Below are 23,224 nucleotides of genomic sequence, written 5' to 3'. Positions count from 1 at the left end.
GTACAGTTGACAGCTGCACTGTCTGTAGTTTGAGCATACGTTTATTTACGGCAATATTAACGTTATGAATGCATGCATGCATAGTACGCGATGTGCATTTCACCATATGTATTTATTGCCACGGATTACTGCCGCATGCAGTATTGTTGTGCATTATATTAATAAACATTCATTTTATGAATTTACTCATATGCATTGCACCACTCGCGTTTCAAACCTTCTCGAAACACGCTGATGCAACACTTTAGCGAAATTACGAATCCAAAAGTGAAGTTCGACTCGCTAACGAATTGTTCCTGGGAGTCGACTCTTTAAATGATTCAGATGAACCGATTCGCAAAGCGTTTGGAAAGTCGCTGCCTATATGCATTTGATTGAAAAAAAATTACGTGACAAAAAACCCTATCCAGCGTCACATATAGAACTGGAATACATTCATTTGCATTAAATACTACCAATACGTGTAAAAGGCCCTAATTTATTAATATAGTGATCACATAACAGCAGCATTTAAACCAATATTCAATAACAAAACAAATGGGAAGTTAAAGGGACAGTTCACCCCAAAATTAAAATGAATCATTTGCTCACACTCATGCCATCTCAGATGTGCATGACTTTCTTTCTTCTGCAGAGAAATTTTTAGAAGAATATTTCAGCTCTGTGGGTCCATACAATGCAAGTGAATGGTGACCAGAAATTTGAAGCTCAAAAAAGCACATAAAGGCAGCATAAAAGTAATCCATACGACCACGGCGCGAATTACGGGGGGTCTCGGGGGTCTCAGACCCCCCAATGGAACCGGAGGCCCTCCGGAAAGAACCGGAGACCCCCCCTCGATTGGAGTCTTAGCTGATGCAGATCTGAGCAGATCCGCTCCTGCTCACTGTAACTCTGTCTCGGCACACACTTCACCGTAACTTCGGGATTACCATAGGATTGTTTAATCTTGGTCAATGTTCATTGATAAATTTACAGTTGTTCATTATATTTCATGCTAGTTCAAACAGCACATTAAATAATGTTAACAGATACCATATACTGTATGAGCAAACTAGTATATGTCGGAATTAACATCAATCAAGATTAAGTTCTGTAAGAGTTGTTCATTGTTAGTTAATTTTAACAAATGCAGTTTACTAATGTTATCAAATACACCCAGAAAATAAAAACTAAATAAAAACTATTTATGCACCATTAAAACAAACTAAAATGAAACTGAAGCTGAAAACCAAAAGACAAAAAGAAATTAAAATAAAAACTAGTGAAATTTTCAAAACAATAATAACCCTGCTAGGCACGATCATGATTTCAAGCTTGATTACACTTCCTAGCACGCATGCAAGCACTAGGAAGCGTAATTGAGCTTGAAATCATGTTCACCAAAGAGACTGCTGACATCAAGATGTCCAGTGAAAAAGGAGTTCTATTTTGGTTTGGTCTCTTCTCTCCCAAAACCGATTGGATCACTTCAGAAGACAAGGATTAAACCACTGGAGTCATATGGATTACTTTTATACTGCCTTTATGTGCTTCAAAGTTTTGGTCACCATTCATTTGCATTACATGGACCTACAGAGCTGAAATATTCTTCTAAAAATCTTCATTTCAATCTTGTGTTCTGCAGAAGAAAGAAAGTCATACACATCTGGGGTGGCATGAGGTTGAGTAAACGATGAGGGAATTTTCATTTTTGGGTGAACTGTCCCTTTAAGAGGCTTAAACGAATCACTGAATCGAACTGTCTGAGCGAATCGATTCATTCAAACAAATCAGACTCCTCAACGCTAGTCCTACTACGGCGAAGGCGAGGCTCATGAATATTTATTACGCAACGTCGAAGTCACGCGATGCCGTTCGTCGGTAACCATCCAATAGAGAAGACGGACACGGCCTTCGCCATAGTAGAATTCGAAAAAATGGAAACCCGGAAAATTGCGTCTGAATTTTTTTTAATTTTTTTTTATTTTATGCTTTATTTAGTAACAAATCACACAATAATCAAATACAAAATAACAATGACAATAATTTCAAGAAAAGCAGTAAAAATAACATAATACAATTAAATAAATAGTATGACGCCAATGCTGCCACGAGAATCCTCCTTTAATCTGTGCGTCGCGATTGGCCGCACGCACACACACCTCCCCACCGACAACTGTCCATCCAGGGCCCGGTACACAAATAGACAGGAAACCCAGTAGGTGGTAGTCAACCTAAGAGGTGACATTTTCCACTACAACCTGATTAGTGACACACAGTGCGCGTGCTTTGAATGCATTATAATAACCTGAAGACTGCTACAATTCAGCGCGGGACAGGCCTGAAGAAATAAACAAGATCCTAAATCGACCACAAACGAGTTATCGGTCCCAAAACCCTTTTCAAACCCCCTTTGAAGCGACGGTTGAGACTGTGGGAGTCAGTTTGAGTGATGGACTTCCTTGCTGGCTGCATAGGAGGTACGTTGCATTTCTACTAGTCTCGAACAGGACATTCAATTCCTGCTGGGTGTCAGTAAGATTAGGGTTTAGTTAAGCTCACATCCAGTCTGATCCTTAACAAGCATTGGTTAGTTGAGCAGAATAATGAACTGCGATTTACTGTAATCATGCAGGTCTTTCTGTATGTGAAGGATACAGTGAAGTGTTTGGTTTCAGGTCATGTTGAATGCTGAATTATTTGTAGCCACGTCACATGGTGTCACAGAGCACGAGACAATAGATTGGTTTCTTGACTCTCTTCTTCAATGGATAAGTAAGAACTAAGTATAATTTTTGTTGTTGTTGTTGTTGTTTTTATACATGATATAAGAGAAGTCAGAAAAAATAAAGAACTTGTGTTGTTCCCCAATATGTCAAGTGTATCTGGCAAAGATTTTGTGTTGTTCCTACAAAGGAATGAGAAGTTTCAGTATTTGGAACGCTGGTGGCCTTTCTTTACTCTAAGTGTCCAAAAACCTCTCCAAGCAAGTATTCAGGTGTTTTATTGAACATTAAAACGGAATAACTGAAAACCATTAATGCAAGCTTCGTAAAAAAAGATTAAAATGCTCAAACTTATATCAAATATGTTCCAAATAATGAGTGTTCAGAAATGGGCCGCTCCGGGTTTCAGAAGTTAATGCAAGAGAATCCCAGTCAGGAATAAGCATCATACTGGATAGACTAGATCACAATAGCAAGTTGTTGGTGGTGGACGATATGACCAAAATCTTATATCACCATATGAGTAATTCTATATCACGATAACGATATATATCATCGATACAGTCAATTTTTTGGGAAAATAAAGAAACATTGGCTTCTGTATTAAATAACCATATTGTAATTTCTATTTTTGGGTCATTCTGTCAGTGAAATAAAATATTTCCTCTTATATACAGTTGAAGTCAGTTGTTCACATACATCTTAGCCAAATCCATTTAAACTCAGTTTTTCACAATTCCTGACATTTAATTGTAGAAAACATTCCCTGTTTTAGGTCAGTTAGGATCACTACTTTATTTTAAGAATGTGAAATGTCAGAATAATAGTAGAGAGAATTATTTATTTCAGCTTTTATTTCTTTCATCACATTCCCAGTGGGTCAGAAGTTTACATACACTTTGTTAGTATTTGGTAGCATTGCCTTTAAATTGTTTAACTTGGATTAAATGTTTTGGATATCCTTCCACAAGCTTCTCACAATAAGTTGCTGGAATTTTGGCCCATTCCTCCAGACAGAACTGGTGTAACAGGTTTTGTAGGCCTCCTTGCTCGCGCACATTTTTTCAGTTCTGCCCACAAATTTATCGGATTGAGGTCAGGGCTTTGTGATGGCCACTCCAATACCTTGACTTTGTTGTCCTTAAGCCATTTTGCCACAATTTTGGAGGTATGCTTGAGGTCATTGTCCATTTGGAAGACCTTTTGGAAAACATGATGCTGCCACTCCCATGCTTCATGGTTGGGATGGTGTTCTTCGGCGTGCAAGCCTCACCCTTTTTCCTCCAAACATAATGATGGCTATTATGGCCAAAACGTTCAATTTTTGTGACCGGAGGACATTTCTCCAAAAAGTAAGATCTTTGTCCCCATGTGCACTTGCAAACTGTAGTCTGTCTTTTTTATGGTGGTTTTGGTGCAGCGGCTTCTTCCTTGCTGAGCAACCTTTCAGGTTATGTCGAAAAAGGACTCTTTTTACTGTGGATATAGATACTTGTCTACCTGTTTCCCCCAGCATCTTCACAAGGTCCTTTGCTGTTGTTCTGGGATTGATTTGCACTTTTTGCACCAAACTACATTCATCTCTAGGAGACAGAATGCGTCTCCTTCCTGAGCGGTATGATGGCTGCGTGGTCCCATGGTGTTTATACTTGCGTACTATTGTTTGTACAGATGAACGTGGTACTTTCAGGCATTTGAAAATGGCTCCCAAGGATGAACCAGACTTGGAGAGGTCCACAATTTTTGGCTGATTTCTTTTGTTTTCCCATGATGTCAAGCAAAGAGGCACTGAGTTTGTAGGTAGGCCTTAAAATACATCCACAGGTACACCTCCAATTCAGTACACCTCCAATCAGAAGCTAATTGGCTAATTGCCTAAAGGCTTGACATCATTTTCTGGAATTTTCCAAGTTGCTTAAAGGCACAGTTAACTTAGTGTATGTAAACTTCTGACCCACTGGAATTGTGATATAGTCAATTAAAAGTGAAACAATCTGTCTGTAAACAAATGTTGGAAAAATTACTCGTGTCATGCACAAAGTAGATGTCCTAAACAACTTACCAAAACTATAGTTTGCTAATATTAAATCTGTGGAGTGGTTAAAAAATGAGTTTTAATGACTTCAACATAAGTGTATGTAACCTTCTGACTTCAGCTGTAATTTTCTCTTTATTTGGAGCTTGACAATAGTCAAAAGTTCAAAAAACAAAACAACAACTTATTTTTAAATCATTCTTACCATAATGCTAAATTTCACATTATGCCACATTTCAGTCTGATATGTTGTTAACCAGTGTTGTTATTGTTATTATAAACTTACCTCAAGAAACTCAAGATCTTCCCAAAGCAATACAACATAGAGAATAATACATAAGTGAAAAAGAAAAAGAAATAATGCAACAAAAAGAAACATATCTTGCTGAAAATAAATATTAAATTAATATAAACACTTCTCACAAAAAAAATAAATAAAAAAAAATATATATAATATATATATATATATATATATATATATAGCTGAATTAATGCGGAGTGCATCTTTTGGCTTTCATAATATTCTTTTGCGTGCTTTATTTTGAGGTAAAACAAATTGCTTGTATTGCGAGTGATTATCGTAGCGCGACACAGTTTGCATATGAGATTTTTCTGCTCTGTGTCGGCTTTTGAGACCCCACAGATGTTGCACCTGTTTTAATAACAAGCTCCTCTTCATATTCTTCATATTCAGACGTCCCGTTCTGTGGAGATGTTTTTTCAGGGTTTTTCCTGGGTCAAAAATGATTAAGTTGCGTGCGTGATCCCACTTTGCACTCTCCTGTAGAACTCGTGTGTCCTTGCGTGCTCCAGATTTAGTGCACGTAACGCTCACATGAAACACAGATGTGCTTGTCAGATGAGAAGCATATTAAGTGCCTATGAAACGCCGACCATGAGATGAATTTAACTGAATTGGCTTGGGTGGCCACTGAATTTTTAAAACCCTGTTTATGTTCCTTAAATTCTCGAAGTTTCATGTGAAGCGTGCACTTTGATAGATAAGCACATGCTGCACACATTACATATCGGGATATTCACGGCATAGCAAAATCTCTATCGAATGACACTTTATATCATCGCCACGGTATACAGTATATCGTCATATCGCCCCGTCCCTAGCAAGTGTTTAACCAAATATTCAAGACCGTCACTAAACCATAGAGCAAATGTAATGATGGTTTCCTGAATACTCCCCCCATCTACCATTGGCCAAACAAACAGATAGTCCCGCCCCAAAACTCATGCCATTGGATGAGTCAGTGATGCCGTGTCAGGCTGACCACTCAAACAAAAAGAGCAATGTGTTGAAAAAGCACCTCAGTCACAGTTTACACTTTTCAGGGAAATTTATTTACGAATGACTTACTTAGTGCATATTAAGCGGGGACAGGAGAAAGTATTTTAGCATAAAAAAATGACACATTTCACCTTAAATATTTAAACAGCTAACCTACAAACCTTCTTGAAGTCATCCTATTCTCTTGTGCAAATAACTGACAAGCTTGAGCCGCTGTGAAATGTTTCCAGGAAAGGCTCAGAATAGCCCCCTCAACTGTCTGAGCATGAAGAGTCGAAGCTTCCACACGCCCATGCGGGAGCCAATCACAGCCAGCGGTGCTGGGGCTGCATCTGCGAGCCGGCTTGTGTTTCATATTACTGACTTGAAGACAAAGTGCTTTATAAATGTTGGAGCACAGGTGTCATTATGGACATCATGGCAAATGAGACGAGCCAGACCGTCGTTAAAGTTAGTAGTCGTAAATAGTTGACACAAAAATGAAAATTCTGCCATTTATTTACTTGCCCTCATGTTTTTATAAACCCGTATGACTTTCTTTCTGCTGTGGAACATGAGGACAATTTTGAAGAATCTTTACTCCGCTTTTTTCCCATACAACAGCAGTTCATAGTGCCTACGTCTGTCAAGCTCGTTTACAGTAAGCCATCGTGCTCTCTATCGTCCAAGCATTCTATTGTCTGAAGAACATACTTGAAAAATAAGTTGTATTTCGCTGAAAAACGTTCCCTCCGCAGCAGCTCTCAAATCTCGTTCGTCATTCTGCGTATTCATCACTGGAGTGCCGTGTTTGGTTACGTTATGGCACGTGCCATTTGCGAATGCACCATATATTTTATTCTGAATGTGATTGAGATTTGAGAGGGGAAGATTATAAGTGAAAAGTACTTACGTTTGGGTCTGTTCCTCGCACAAATCTATCATATGAGTTCAGAAGACTTGGAATCAAGTGCTTGGAATACTTTTATCAAACGTTTATGATTTTTTTAGGGATGGACCATTGGCCTCATATTTATTGGCCTGTTATTGACCAATGAAAACCATTTGCATATCAGTCATAAGCATGACAACGCCGATATAAACAATCAATAATTTATTTGCAATTAATTATATAATATTTTTTGCAACATATAACGTTTATTATAATTCTTTCTGTGTTCTATAAATATTTTTTTTGTCCAGATCTATATATATATATATATATATATATATATATATATATATATATATATATATATATATATATTAAACCTTTAACTTGGTTACTTGGACATTTTAATATAAAAACATTTATAGCATTTTATAAGCAAATTAATATATAAATATAGCATTTTTATTAATATATATTTGATAAAAAGCAATAAATGTTTTGCAAAAATGGATGAAACCAATATGGACACAAAAATTACATTTCTACAAAATTGACGTGTTTTAAACTATAGATTTTTTTAAAAGATTTCTCATTTTTATCACCGTGGACAACCTTATTTGTCAGTGACACACCTACCAAAATAAAAGAAATCAGAAAAAGCAAAGTATGTCAATTAACACATAAAATGAATTGATAATAATTCATGAATTAAAATGTGAGTTCTATTGTTTAGAAGTGTAAAAATGTGTTTTCCCCATCATCTTATATCCCACGTGTTGTTTGTCCTTTTCAGAGCTTGACAGATGTAGTCACCAGAATTTCTTCTTTTGTGTTTCTCAGAAAAGAGAAATCCATACGGTTGAGTAAATAATGAAGCTGTTAACAACGATAAATGTTGCCCCATGTTTGTAAATAAATAAATCAGACCGTCTGGCAAGCAAATGTCTTCTGAACTGAAATGAACTCTTCGCATATTTATTTTTGCCACTTTTTACACAACATCACTTTCGTCACTAATCAACCCTTGGCCCGACTCCACGGTTATTCAAACCAATAAGCACCTGACTGCCCCTTACGTACCTTACAAAACCATATTTTCATTGGTCAGCATGTGCCAACGCCTTCTCTCGTGACAGCCCACCCAGTGAGCCAGAGTCGGCCATGTGGATTTGTCGTCCTTGACATGATGCAGTACGTCACCGCTGTCATCTAATACCCTGTGAAATACTGAGAAACTCTGGGGAGCACAAAGCTCATGTGACTCGTTAGATTTCCAGGCGTACATGAGCATCAAAGATCACTGAGGGCCGACGTGTTGCTCCAGATGGAAAATAAATGGCTAAATGTCTAAGAATTGAGTCCTCATGTTCATATACAGCTTTGCTAATGTGGTGAAAAAGACGCTGTGTTTGGAATAGCAAACAACTATAAATTATAACTATAAAAACTCTTGCTATTTCTGAAGTGTATAAAATATATACACTATGTGCGCATGGAATACCCAACTGACACGGTACATTTGCAGAAGTGCAGCATACAGTCAGAGAACATTGCGCTCGACTTGACTGTGCATTTACAGTCTGATGAATGAACAGAAAGTAACATCTCTTCTTTTGAGAAAATTAGGACATAAATCATAATTGGGTAGCTTAGTTAGTATTGACGCTGACTATCACACCTGGAGTCACGAGTTTGAATCCAGGGTGTGCTGAGTGACTCCAGCCAGGTCTCCTAAGCAACCAAATTGGCCCGGTTGCTAGGGAGGGTAGAGTCACATGGGGTAACCTCCTCGTGGTCGCTATAATGTGGTTCTTGCTCTCGGTGGGGTGCGTGGTGAGTTGTGCGTGGATGCCGCGGAGAATAGCGTGAAGCCTCCATACGCGCTACATCTCCGTGGTAACGCGCTCAACAAGCCACGTGATAAGATGCACGGATTGACGGTCTCAGACTTGCTTCTACAATTTAGTAGGCCTACTAACACACTACAACTTCAGTTTGTACAGTATCATATTTTTAACGATTTAATATAATTTATATATTTTTATAAATATACATCACAAGATAAATCATGGTGCTGCAACACCCTCATCATTTTCCTGACTGGGCATTAACACATTTTACCATGTTTAAATCCATTTAGCAAAATTTCGTTGATTTTTATTATTTTTTTTTTTTTAACTAAATCAGCACAGAAAATGGCAAAGTCAGGATGTGAATAAATCGAAACACTTTATATTATTCATGCACACAACAGACATGTCTCTGATTGATAACAATGATCAATGTTGCCAAAAAACACATAGCACATAGCAAATTTAGACTGGAGTGTTTTGCAAACTGCTGACACTTTTCACGATTAGTTAATTGCGGCAGCTGTAAGGGTGTGTAATTACTTGATCTGAATACCTAGAGTTAAGAATTTTTACACAAAACTGGATGCAGGATGCAATATGTATTTTGCGACATGCTACATCAAGCATGCAACATAATGAGGTCATGTGACCATGGGCGGATTATGACTAGCAAGGGCCCCGGGTCAGTTTTCTTTTGTAATAAAAATAGCGCCTTCGACTGACAAACATTATGAATCACAGCCTCAATGATCCGCTTCAAATACAACGCTATGAGGACGAGCAAAATGATTGACAGGTGAAAAGCGGCACATTTTTGTTTGCTGTCACAGAGACCGGTGAGATATCTCAGGACACTTATTTCATTAATATCTTTAGGGGAGTAGGAACATTTTATGCATAATTTTACATTAAAAAGCTTAAGCTGGTTAGCTGGTTTTAGCTGGTCGCCCAGTCTAGCCAGGCTGGTCAGTTAGCTGGTTTCAGAGGGGGTCTGAACACTTTTTAGCTGGACAGGCTGGGAGACTAGCTAAGACCACCTGGATCAGCCTGACTAGTTAAGATCAGCATGACCAGCTAAAAAAAGTGTTTAAAACCAGCCTGACCAGCTATGACCAGGCTGGGCGACCAGCTAAAACCAGCCAACAAGCTTATGCTGGTTTTAGCTGGTCTTTTCCGCAGGGCAGCATTTAATGGTTATTTCAGTGGCTTTGCAATGGAAACATCATGAAGTACACATAAAATAATTTGGTAGCCTACCATCCAAGTTTTTATTGGCATAAAACGCAACACTCAATTTTATACAATATGTAACGGGGGTCCCGGCTCCGTCTCTCTACCCACCAAGGGGACCTTGGGCTGAAAATGGTTGAAGACCCCTGATTTAAAGCGAATATTGCTTGAATTCAATAAATACTAAATACAAAATAAACGTTATTGTTAATTTTACTTGATCAAAATCAGCAAAGATTTCATATAAATAAGATGAGTGCATCAAAATATGAAGGTAGCTATTTTGGAAATTATTGCCATTATAAGAGTAAAGAGTGGCGCAAATTTTTTTATTAGAAACAGGAAGGTAAAAGGGTCCAATAAAAGGGCTGGGGCCCTCATAGTCACAGGGCCCTGTTGAGGGGGCCTTGTATAAGCTGTGGGGCCTACATATTTAAGCATATACAAACATTTGTTTATAGAGTTGATCGGCCGCGAGACCTTGCAGCCCAGCGCTCCCCCAGGGCACTGGCCCCATTGGCCCGGTCCGTAATTCACCTATGCATGTGACAACCATGTATTCTGTAGCATACTACTTTTGAATGGTTTATCGTTGCCTAATGTGTTCTGTTTCACATATTATTTAGAAAAATTAGTCAGCAGTATATGCTGTGCAGTGTTACATTTTTCATTTATCAGAATGTTTCTGTTTTCTGTTCAGGTGCCGCTGGAGTCCTGGTTGGACATCCGTTTGACACGGTTAAGGTAAGTAACCATCGACATGCCGCAGATTAAACTGCATGTTAGTTTAGCGTCATGTCAAACTGATGTTGATTTCTCTGTGGCTCTTTAATTAACTGCATCTCCTGAAAGAGCAACCTAGCAAACGGTTAACGCTGCTATTTTTGGTGGATGTTTAATGACGGGGAGGTTGATACGTGCCCCTATCTGTTTCATACTGAACTCTGTGACTTACAAAGTAAAAGCCCATTTTTTGCATAGTGACATTATTTTCATGACAAGCACATCATCTCCCAGTAATTCTCATTAATGTAATTTCCAATAAATCTCAATCTCATTACCGTATGGCAAAAAAATTAGCATTTTTATGTGCAAGATGGAGCACATGTGTAATTGTTCAAATTTCAGAATGGAATTTCATGTTAATTTGACATAGAAATCCTCACTGCGATGGTTCAAGCTTGGTTTCATGAGAATTACCCCATTGTTGTTGTTTAAAGTGATAATGGTGATAATTCATGAATCGCCCCTCAAGGTTCAAACCTGCAACCCTTTCAGTTACCAGTCCAGATCTTCGACGACCAGGCCACACCACCCCTTTCTCCTGTTTCCATATTGTAAATACACACTTGTTAAGTGGTTTCTTGTGTTATTGTGTTAATCAGTCTGTATCTCCTGTAGGTCAGACTTCAGGTGCAAAGTGTTGATAAACCTCTTTACAGAGGAACATTTCACTGCTTCCAATCCATCATACGTCAAGAGTCAGTGAGTAACTTCAGTGATTTTGTCTTCTTTTTTGTTGCTACATTTACACACCACAAGTGGAAGTGCCCAATTCTGTGCCAAATTTTCTACTCAAATCTGATTGTTTAGTGAGGTTTTTCACATGGGCTAATATCAGACTCGTCTGAACAGCTGAAACTCCTGAACTGATAGTTTTATTAATTATATATATAATTATTTACTGTCATTTATTGTTATAATGTATAATAAAAATAACTATATATATTTAGTAATTTTAATATATTTATAAATGGTAATTTATTAATTTATAATTTAATATATAATATAATATATATATATATATATATATATATATATATATATATATATATATATATATATATATATATAAATTTATTAATATTATAATAAATTATATATAGTTTATTATAATATTAATAAATTATATATATATATAAATATATATATATATTTTATTAATATTATAATAAATTATATATATATATCTATATATATCTATATCTATATAGATATAGATAAATATATATATATATATATATATATATATATATATATATATATATATATGTATATATATATAGATATAGATATAGATATATATATATATATATATATATATATATATATATATATAGATATATATAGATATAGATATATATATAGATTTTGACATTTAAATATGAGCTTTTTATATATATATATATATATATATATATATATATATATATATATATATATATATATATATATAATGTATTATAATATTAATAAATTATATTATATATATATAAATATATAATATAATTTATTAATATTATAAATTATGTATAGTTTATTATAATATTAATAAATTATATATATATTTATATTTATATATATAATATAATTTAATAATATTATAATAAATTATAATAAATTATATATATATATATATATATATATATAGAGAGAGAGAGAGAGAGAGAGAGAGAGAGAGAGAGCTATATATATATAAAATGTATTATAATATTAATACATTTTATTATATATATATATATATATATATATATATATATATATATATATATAAATATATAATATAATTTATTAATATTATAAATTATATATAGTTTATTATAATATGAATAAATTATATTTTATATATATAATATAATATAATTTATTAATATTATAATATATATAAAAGCTCATATTTAAATGTCAAAATCTAGATTTTGAAAGTCACACTGATGCAATCTGAGACAATCCACATATGAAAGTGTCCCAGATTGGAATTAAAAATGTCAAATGTGATTTTTGCTGTTCATACTACTTATTCCAAAAACAGATATGTCACGTAAGGGTGAAAAATCAAATTTGGGGTACATTTAACTGTGGTGTGAATTTAGCCTTTGATATCTGTGCATGTAAAAAGATGTTGCTTATAACAAGGGTTTTCAAACTGGGGTCTGGGGACCCCACGGGGGCCACATTGGGTTGCTAGAGGGTCAGTGGAAAATTTCAGAGAGAGAAAAAAAAAGTGTAAACTCTTAAAAGTAAAAAAAGTTTACCAAAATTCAACATTCTTATTGTTTTATTCTGCTTTCTAAAATCTACAAATAAATTCCAATCAAAGTAAAAATTCCAATACATTTCTCCTTGAGGTTTATATACCTAACATTACCCTAATAGTGAGTAGAAAAAAGATACAATGTCAACTTAATACAAAGTAAATATTTTAATAATATTACAGCCAACTATTTAATTTATCCAAAAACATGCTGTCTGCATAATGTCGCGCTTTCTATTTTTCACACACAGTAGAAATGAGTCTTTATGAAAATATATAACTGCATTTATATTTTAGGAATCATCGTATTAGGGAGTCCTTGGCATAAAAAAAGTTTGAAAACCCCTTAGAATATTCATTTTGTGGCAATTGTGACTTATTGTCACCTTCTCCCCAGATGCTTGGCCTTTATAAAGGCATTGGGTCACCTATGATGGGCTTGACGTTTATCAACGCCATCGTCTTTGGTGTGCAGGGCAACACCATGCGCAGGTTGGGCGAGGACACGCCCATGAATCAGTTCCTGGCTGGGGCGGCGGCCGGCACCATACAGTGCGTCATCTGCTGCCCCATGGAGCTGGCTAAGACCCGCATGCAGATGCAAGGTACGGGCGAGAAGAAGTCGTCCACTCGGAAGATGTACAAAAACTCGCTGGACTGTCTGGCTCGCATCTACCAGCGCGAGGGTCTACGGGGGGTCAACCGCGGCATGGTTACGACCCTGATCCGAGAGACACCAGGCTTTGGCGTTTACTTTCTCGCATACGATCTACTGACGCGCTCGCTGGGTTGCGAGCCGGAGGACCCTTACATGATTCCCAAACTGCTGTTTGCCGGCGGCATGTCGGGAATTGCGTCGTGGCTCTCCACGTACCCCGTGGACGTGATCAAGTCGCGACTGCAGGCCGACGGCGTGGGCGGGAAGTTCCAGTACAGCGGCATCATGGACTGCACGCGGAAGAGCATTGAGCGTGAAGGTTGGCGAGTTTTCACGCGTGGACTTACTTCCACTCTCCTCCGCGCCTTTCCGGTCAACGCGGCCACGTTTGCAACCGTTACCCTGTTTCTCTTGTACGTACGCCCCGACGAGGGTCCTAAAGACTGCGAAACTGCTCCCGCTGCACCTGCACCTGCGCATCATTCTGCATTGCAGCAACAAGCGCAACCATCCAGTCTGTGAGTAGCTTCCTTTGACTACCACTTTTGTGGGAAAACGGTTGGACGGAACTAGTTCGCAGCACTTCCCAATATGGCTGACCTGTTGCAGCGCAGTGCGCCATCTGCCCACCCAACGGAGTTGCACAATCTTTCTGTCTGTTAACATGTAAGATAACTTGAGCTCTGTGAATTGCATATGTAAATATATTTTTATATTCTATAATATTTAACAAACAAGCAAACATGTTCCCTTTTTCTGCCTTACAAGAACAGTTAAACGTATGAATCTGACCACTGAAGGTAAGACATTGACTGTTGATATAATCGACAGCTCTTGCGTCTAAGGCTCCTTTTGTTTTTACTTGGCAGAACAAGAAAAACTTTCCTTTTGGCTTTCACATTGCAAACAACTGCAACACTACTTTTTATATTGCTAAATGCAAATCAGTGTCTCAACAAAACATACCCTCTTTCTTGCTAGGCATTAAACCTTAGTTAGGGTTAACAGCTTGCTTAATTTGACATGAAAAAAACAAGACTGTGAAATCTGATGGAAAATCCAGCTTAAGCTGTGTTTCGAACATAATAGATGGTTTGTAGCTGGTCAAATCTAGTCATTGGCTGGTTGACTACCATAAACTGGTCTGACCAGCTAGAAACTAAGTACAGTGTTCCAAAACACAGATACCAGCTTAAGATGGATTTTCCAACAGGCTTTTACTTTTTTTGGTCCATTTAGAATTTTTTTGGAATGATGTATTTTCAATGGTTCGTCAACTCCAAGGTACACAACAGTATGACAAAATGGACCAAACCTTTGCCCATTTCAGTCTGGTTTTCTTCATGTAAAATCAATTATTAAATTCAATATGTCATCTACCAAGACTAAGGTCAATAGCAAAAGTTAAATTTGTTCTATCAATCTCACCAGACAGTACAGAACGTAGCCTTTGTTATTAAAGTGTTTTTATTATATTCTGAGGAGTGCAAATCTCATTTTAGTATGAGCTGCTCTCTGACTGGTGAAATGGCCAAAAAAGGTTATCGATATCTTCGCCCACGGTTCAGTTTATCTCAGCAAGTGCAATGAATATAGTAGGTACCAGATTATGTTTGCCCTTGTTCCCATAAATCTTGATATTTTGGACAATTCTCAAGATTTCTATTTTAACCCATTTAGCTCACCTTATACTGTTTCCTGTTGTTTCCAAAGGTTTTTGTCATACACACCAAATTCTGATCCCTCGGTCTAAAGTTAGAGTGCTTGCCTCGTCCATGTGGCTCCTGCCCAGAATTTTGAAAATGAATGCAATATTTGCATGTTTACTGTAACTTGTTAAAATTGGGTTACAAGTTGTATCTGACACAGTGGATATCCACTGTGACAATGATATCAACACTGCTGTGCTATCAGAGATTTAAAATGACATACTGTATTTACGTTAAGTCCTGTCTTTTGGTTGACTGAAGCATGTGGGTTGTCTGTTATGATGTAAGGTCAATAAATATTTTATGTTTGTGTATATATCAAAGCTTGAAAGTTCTCGGCATATAGAAGGATGTGTCAGTAGGTGAGTTGCAAATGTTTGATATCAGATGCTATCAGAGTTCTGAATGTAAAAGACAAAACAGTACAAAGGAAGCTCATTACAAATACAGTTTCTAGCTTAGTGTGATTACGTAGGCTTTTAGAGACATCTGCTGCTCTTTTTGTAAAGGTTACGGATTACGTGTATGTCGTATTAACTGTAAATATCTAGTATTTGATTAAAAAGGGAAGTTTAGACAGCTGCTTTGAGAACAAAGTACATGTGTGATATCAGTGAGAAATGTAAATAAACTGCATTTTACTGAGTTAAATCGGTTTTAATAGTACTGAATTGAATTTTCATTTTAATAGCTTTAGATTTTGTTGTTTTTCAAGTTTGTCATTGCTGCTGTTGCTGAAGAGACAGAACAATATGGAGACTGGTAAACTGCTGTCCTATTTTTGTAAGAAAAGGCTTAGTTCAGCATTGCTCCCATTCAAAATTTAGTTGGCCTCAACCAATTTATAAATTGCTTTTGGTCAGCCAAAATAAATGGGATAAAAAAAATCAATGACTCTTGTTTTGTCTCTTTTTTTGTCTCAACATTTAACCTCATGAATGTACAATACATAACATTGCATAATGTACAATTTCAGATATGGGTAAAATTAATTTGTGTACTGTGTTCTTTTTAATTAGTTGTATTTTTAAATGGTATGGATGAACTTATTTTTTATTTTTTTATTTTTTTTCTGTGTTCACAGTTAAAGTTGCAACTTTTATAAAAACATTTGTAAGTTTATCGTATATGAAAATGTAACCAAAAATCCCAGTATTTTTTTTTATTCCAGGATAGGTGAGATAAGGAAAATTTGTTTGGAAGGACAGCAATATAAAATCAATAACGAGACATTTATGGTTAAATGTATTTAATTTATTTTTCAACATGAAAGTGCATTTCAAATTCTAAGCAAAAACATTAATTCTTAAATGATATTTTATCATGATTTTTTTTTATTTTTTTTATTTATTTTTTTTTTTTGCATCTGAAAATATGGCATCATGTCAATTAAATCCATGTTTTGTCTGAGGTTTGGCTTGTGCTGTCATATTGTGTGTTTTGATTAAATGTTAACATTTTATAGGAATTCCATCGTACAATTGTAAAATAAGGTGTGTTTATAGTCGTGTTAATCTTTAAATCAATAAACAAACAAATGTGTGGAAGCACAACTACTTAGGGCTTTACTCATCCTGTGATTTCTTTCCAGGTACACCATCTCTAGTTTTAGCACGCAGCTTGTTTACTTGAGACTCTGCAATGTCGGCACGCTCCTCTGCCTCTTCAAGCTCATGCTGTAATTTTCGTAATTTGGCCATGTGGGCATTGGCCTGTTCCTCTGCCTCTTCGGCAGAACGTTTGTAGGATTTTACCTTCAACTGCAGCTTGTCCACCAAGTCCTGTACTCTTGTCAAATTCTTGCGATCCTCCTCTGTCTGATAAGTAAGCTCCTTTATGCGACGCTCAAACTTGCGCACACCTTTAATGGACTCTGAACCTCTTTTTTGCTCTGCTTCCAGTTCATTCTCAAGATCACGGATCCGAGCTTCCATTTTCTGGAGCTGCTTTTTCCCACCTTTCATTGCTACTTGCTCTGCCTCATCCAGACGGTGCTGTAGGTCCTTAATGGTCTGTTCCATGTTCCTTTTCATCCTTTCAAGGTGTGCACTCGTGTCTTGTTCCTTCTTCAGCTCCTCAGCCATCATAGCTGCATCTGTGATGGCTTTCTTTGCTTTCTCTTCTGCATTGCGGTTCTCTTGCACCAGCTCCTCCATTTCATTCTGAAGTTGAAGCAGATCCAATTCTTGCTTCTTCTTTTGATTGATGAGGCTAGTGTTTTGTGAGTGCAAGAGTTGCATCCTCTCAGTTGCTTCTATAAGCTCTTGCTCAGCTAGTTTGCGACCTCTCTCTGTCTGTTCCAACATGGCTCTCAGTTCCTCTAGTTCTGCTTGAATGAGGTTGTTTCTGCGCTCGAAAAGGGCTATGTTTTCTTTAAGGTCATCATTACTATGAAGTGTGTCGTCCAGCTGGAGTTGAGTGTCTTTTAAACATGACTGTACCATCTTCAACTGCTTCTGGGCATCAGCTGCCTGTCTGTTGGCCTGGCTTAGCTGAATTTCCATTTCATTAAGATCTCCATCCATCTTTTTTTTTACTCTCAAGGCCTCATTACGGCTTCTTGTCTCTGCCTCAAGAGCAGCCTGCAAGGAATCAACCATACGTTGGTAGTTTCTTTTTGCTTGTTCCATTTCTTCATCCTTCTCAGCCATCTTGCGTTCAATGTCTGCCTTCACCTGGTTGAACTCTAGCTGGGCTCGTAGGATCTTACCCTCTTCATGTTCAACTGAAGCATCCGCTTCCTCCAGTGCAGACTGCAACTCCGCTTTCTCCTGTTCCAGCTGTTTCCTGAGTTTTTCCAACTCATGAACAGTCTTCCGTCCTTCACCCACCTGATCTGTTAGGTCTGAGATTTCCTCCTGTAAATTCTTGTTTTCCCTCTTGATTGTCTCAAGATGATCTAAAGTTTCTTCATAGGAATTCTTTAGCTTGAAGAGCTCAGTACTCGAGCTGCGAGCTTCCTTTTGTGCTGCCTCAAGCTCACATTGTGCCTCTTCATACTTTTGTTTCCACTCTGCAAGGACTTTGTCAAATGATCTCTGTTTTTTGTCCAGGGCAGAAGATGCTGCATTTGAGCGTTCAAGGTCTATTATCAGATCTTCAATCTCATTTTGCAGGCGATGTTTAGTCTTCTCAAGAGATGAGCACTTTGCATTCACTGCTTCCACCGCCTCCTCAGCTTCTTGCAGTTTTTGTACAAGTTTCTTCTTGGCTTCCTCCAGTTCCTCCGTTCGCTGGATTCCGTCAGTCTCATACTTTGCCCTCCATGTTGCCACCTCTGTATTAGCCTTGGACAGGGCTCGTTGGAGCTCAGCCTTTGCTTCTTGTTCCTCCTCAAATTGCTCTCTCAGTAAGTCACAATCATGACGAGCTGACTGTACAGCATGAGCAAGAGCATTCTTCGCTTTCACCTCTTCCTCAAGTTGCCTTTTCAGGTCCTCAAGTTGCTGGGTGTAGGAGACCTTTCCTCTAGTCAGCTGAGAAATCAGACATTCCTTCTCCTCCATTTGGCGTCCAAGTTCCCCATTTTCAGTTAGCAGCTTGGCTTTCTGGGTAGACAAATCAATAAGAGCTCTCTGGGCTTCTTCCGCTTTCAACCTGTGCTCATTCATCTGATCTTCCAGAGACCGGCACATCTTTTCAAGATTTACCTTGGCCCTTACAACACTTTCCATGTTTGAGGAAAGGTCATCCAGTTCCAACTTTAATTCAACCTTTTCCTTCTCTAACTTTTGTTTGACCCTTTGCAAATTGTCAATCTGTTCCCCTAGTTCAGCAATACTGTCTGCATGCTTCTTCCGAAGAGTGGCAGTTGTGGCCTCGTGCTGAAGGGTGGATTCTTCAAGATCCCTGCGTAACTTCTGAAATTCAGCCTCTCTTTTTTTATTGAGCTCCACCTGAGCAGATGTGGCTCCGCCTGCCTCCTCTAGGCTCTCGCTGATGTCCTCCAGTTCTCGAGAAAGATCAGATCGTTGTTTCTCCACTTTTGCACGGGCTGCACGCTCAGCGTCTAGCTCCTCCTCCAGTTCTTCAATTCGAGCTTGATTCTCCTTTAGTTTTTTCTGCAACTGCACTGAAGCCATTTGCTCATCTTCAATCTTCCCATTGAGCTGGTTAATTTCAAATTCTTTCTTTTTGAGTTTTTCCTCTAGTTGCTGTTTGTCATTCTCTAAATCCATTACGTTCTCCTGAGTCAGTTTTACATCTCCTTCCAGTTTTCTCTTGCTACGCTCCAAGTCCATCCTAACTTTCTTTTCTTGTTCCAATGAGCCCTCTAGGTCATCCACCTGTTGCTCAAGCTTAGCTTTAGCTTTTGTCAGTGTATTTACTTTGTCCTCCTCACTTTGAAGGTCATCCAGTGTCTGCTGGTGAGCCTCTTGTAGAGCCTTTTTCTCTCTGGTGAGCTTCATTATGTTTTCATCAAGGGATGCCATTTCCTCAGTGAGATTTTTCACTTTGTTCTCAGTGGCATGCTTTTCCTTCTCAACCTTGGCCAGTGTCAGCTCCAGGTCATCTATATCTTTCTTGAGCTCTGAACATTCGTCCTCCAGCTTACGTTTCTTGGCTGTGAGGTCTGCATTTATCTCTTCCTCATCCTCTATGCGTTCTGAAAGCTCTTTGACTTTTGCTTCCTGCTGGATTTTGCTTTTAATGAGCTGCTCACATCGCTCCTCAGCATCAGTTAAGGTGTCTTGCTCGGACTGCAGCTGAAGGTGCAAATCATTCTTTTCTTGAAGGAGAGAGACCATTTTCTCTTCTAACTCTTTCCTCCTGGCCTCAGATTTGTCCAAAGCCTCTTTTAATTTATTGAATTCATCCTTCATGTTTGCCATCTCCTTTTCAGATTCGGCACTCTTTAGCAAAGGTTTTATCTTGAAGAACAGTTTCATCCATGGCCAGTTTTTTACACCAAGGAAGGAACGAAGGTTCCACTGGATGACCATGAGGGCGTCTCTGCGCTCCACAAGTTTCTGATACTCTGCTCTCATGAGTAAGCCACGTGCATAAGCTTGGATCCTAGTGAGGATACGAGCAAGTTGGTCGTCTCGCATCTCCTCCAGTGTACCGAGCAGGCCGGCTTTGAAAAAGACTTTTGTGTGGCCAAATTTGTATTGTGTGTGGTCAATGTCTAGTGACCCTAAGAGCTTCTCGGCGCTCTTCCTGTTCTCAATGAACTGGCCTTCTGGAATGGCAGATGCATTCAGGATTCTGTATCTTTGTTTGAAATCTCCGTAGAGGATCCTGTTTGGGAAACCTTTCCTGCAAATCCTGATACCCTCCAGTACACCATTACAGCGAAGCTGGTGCATAACAAGGCAGTTGTCCATGATTCCAGGGGTCTTGCTCTCGTTTGGAATCAGACAGCGGACAAAGTGTGGGTGTGTGGTTTTCAGATTGGTCATTAATTTGTTGAGGTTTTCTCTGTGCAGGGCAGACACTGTCTGAAAAGAGGACCCCTTTTTCTTGGCCCCTTTCCCACTGGACTTTTCAGCTGCATCTGCTGCTGCATAACATGAGAAGAGATGACTCAACAACTTTAAAGAGGATTTTTGATAGAGCCCGACAACTGATTCATTCAGTGGGTCTTTGTTCTTCACCAGCCAGCCTGTAATATTATAATCAACAGTGCCTGCATAGTGGCATAAGGCAAAGTGTGCCTCTGCCTTTCCCTTCACAACCCGTGGCTTCTGGAAAATGTTTGACTTGCCCAGGTGGTTGTCATACAACTTTGATTTGAAAGTCTGATCACTTGCCTTTGGAAACATGCACTCTTCCTCGAGGATGGACATGATCCCTAGAGGTTTCTCAATCAGATCAATGCAGGCTTGCAGGTCCATCCCAAAGTCAATAAACTCCCAGTCGATTCCCTCTTTTTTATACTCCTCTTGCTCGAGCACAAACATGTGATGGTTGAAAAACTGTTGCAGCTTTTCATTTGTGAAATTGATGCAGAGTTGCTCAAATGTGTTGAAGTCAAAGATCTCAAAGCCAGCAATGTCTAGCACACCAATGAAATGCTGCCGATGTTGTTTGGTGTCAAGGGAATGGTTGATTCTTACTACCATCCAGCTGAACATTTTCTCGTACACTGACTTTGCCACTGCACCGATTGAGTAGTACACTTGGTCTACACTCTGTCCTTTTGTAACATACTCATTGCCTACCTTGACCCTTGGATGGCAGAGGCCTTTGAGCAGGTCAGCAGAGTTCAGCCCCATTAGATAAGCAGCCTTATCTGCATTTTCTGTACCGTCAGGCTCTGCCTGCTCTTCACGCTGTTTCTGTTTGAATTTCATATTGCCGTAGTGCATGATGGCACCTGTCAGCTTATAGACTCCCATCTTTTCTTCAGAAGTGAAACCGAGTACATCAAAGGCCTTATCAGTAGCTAGCAGCTCCTCATTGTCATTGATTGATGCAACAGTTACTTCTCCTTGGGAGATGTACGAGTAGTCATATGGATTATTGGTGATCAACAGCATGTCCAGTAGTTCTGGCTTTTCATTGGACAATATCTGGAAGAAGATGTGATAGTTCCTCTCAGATTTTAGCTGGAAGGTCACACGAGACTTCTCTAACAAGTATGTTTCAATATCAGCAGAGGCGAGTTTACCACTTGTCCCAAAATGAATGCGGATGAATTTTCCAAAGCGAGACGAGTTGTCATTTCTCACAGTTTTGGCATTGCCAAAAGCCTCGAGTGCAGGGTTCGCCTGAATTATTTGATCCTCCAGGGTTCCCTTGCCAGAGTCTTTCTTTCCAGTAGCTCCACCAGCGGCAGCAATACTGGCAAAATATTGGATGACTCTCTTAGTGTTGACAGTCTTCCCAGCACCGGATTCTCCAGTGATCAGGACCGACTGGTTCTCCCGATCAGTTAGCATATATTGATAGGCATTATCTGAGATAGAAAAGATGTGAGGGGGTGCCTCTGTTCTCTTCTTACCTCTGTAAGCTGCGACTACCTCAGAGTCATACACGGGTAACCACTTGTAAGGGTTGACGGTTACACAGAACAGCCCCGAGTAGGTGTAGATCATCCAAGCTGCATAACGCTCTTTGAGGTTGAACAGCACCGCAGGCTCGTGAAGGAAAGTCAGCATAGCCATGTCTTCGATTTTGTCGAATTTAGGTGGGTTCTGCGGGTGGACGTCTCCCTCTTTGACGGTCACTGTCCTTCCATCCTCAGTCTTAACAGTGACCTTCGCTGCTTCCTTGCTGACAATTTGCCCCTTGACAAACTCCACCTTTTCATCCACAACAAAGCATTCGGTCTTGATGTCAAAGGCTCTCGTCTGAGCTTCGAGACGCTCTTTGTCCGACTTCCTCAGGAAGGGAGCAGCCTTTCCAAACTCTGCCATCAGAGCATCACCCATAGTGACTGATTGAGTTTTCCAGGCACACTGAGAGTTAATGAACACTCCTCGGCTGAGGAAACTTTAGAGAACACAAACCTCTAGTGCTTGGTTTTTATAGAGTGTAACAAAGAACCAAATAAGGATTTGAAAGGGAAGAACATGCAGGTTTTTATCAAGAGCTAAAAGTAGTTTGGGGTCAATTACGAGACCTTTAGCTGTTGATAACCTTATATAGACAACTAACACCTCCCTGAATGTTTCTATTTGCTGTCCAACCTTTAGAAATATTAGATAGAGCTCCAGCACTTGATTCTTTTTCAATATTCAGTATAGTATTTAAGTGATGTCCTAGTTTTACACATTCTTATTTTTGATATTTTGTAATTATATTTATAACAAAGTATTATTACATTACATGATATTTATATGATTTAAAGCATACTGGGGGTCCAGAAGTCTGAGAACACA

At 38.4% G+C, this 23,224-nt stretch overlaps 2 protein-coding genes across 2 annotated transcripts; one reads left to right on the top strand and one right to left on the bottom strand.

Annotated features, from left to right (window-relative positions):
* The first annotated feature begins 2,189 nt into the window (after positions 1–2,189).
* Positions 2,190–16,760, top strand: LOC127416342 (mitochondrial basic amino acids transporter-like). Its single transcript, XM_051655653.1, has 4 exons — positions 2,190–2,462; positions 10,698–10,741; positions 11,399–11,482; positions 13,429–16,760. The coding sequence occupies exons 1-4, from the start codon at positions 2,435–2,437 to the stop codon at positions 14,209–14,211; spliced, it is 939 nt and encodes a 312-aa protein (XP_051511613.1). The 5' UTR covers positions 2,190–2,434; the 3' UTR covers positions 14,212–16,760.
* Positions 16,631–22,838, bottom strand: LOC127416293 (myosin-6-like). Its single transcript, XM_051655559.1, has one exon. The coding sequence runs from the start codon at positions 22,772–22,774 to the stop codon at positions 16,964–16,966; it is 5,811 nt and encodes a 1,936-aa protein (XP_051511519.1). The 5' UTR covers positions 22,775–22,838; the 3' UTR covers positions 16,631–16,963.
* Positions 22,839–23,224: the final 386 nt, after the last annotated feature.

The sequence above is a fragment of the Myxocyprinus asiaticus genome, chromosome 25 (genome assembly GCF_019703515.2).
Source record: "Myxocyprinus asiaticus isolate MX2 ecotype Aquarium Trade chromosome 25, UBuf_Myxa_2, whole genome shotgun sequence".
In the NCBI taxonomy this organism is placed as follows: domain Eukaryota; kingdom Metazoa; phylum Chordata; class Actinopteri; order Cypriniformes; family Catostomidae; genus Myxocyprinus; species Myxocyprinus asiaticus.
The sequence above is the reverse complement of the archived record's forward strand: the minus strand, read 5'-3'. Positions and strand labels throughout refer to the sequence as shown.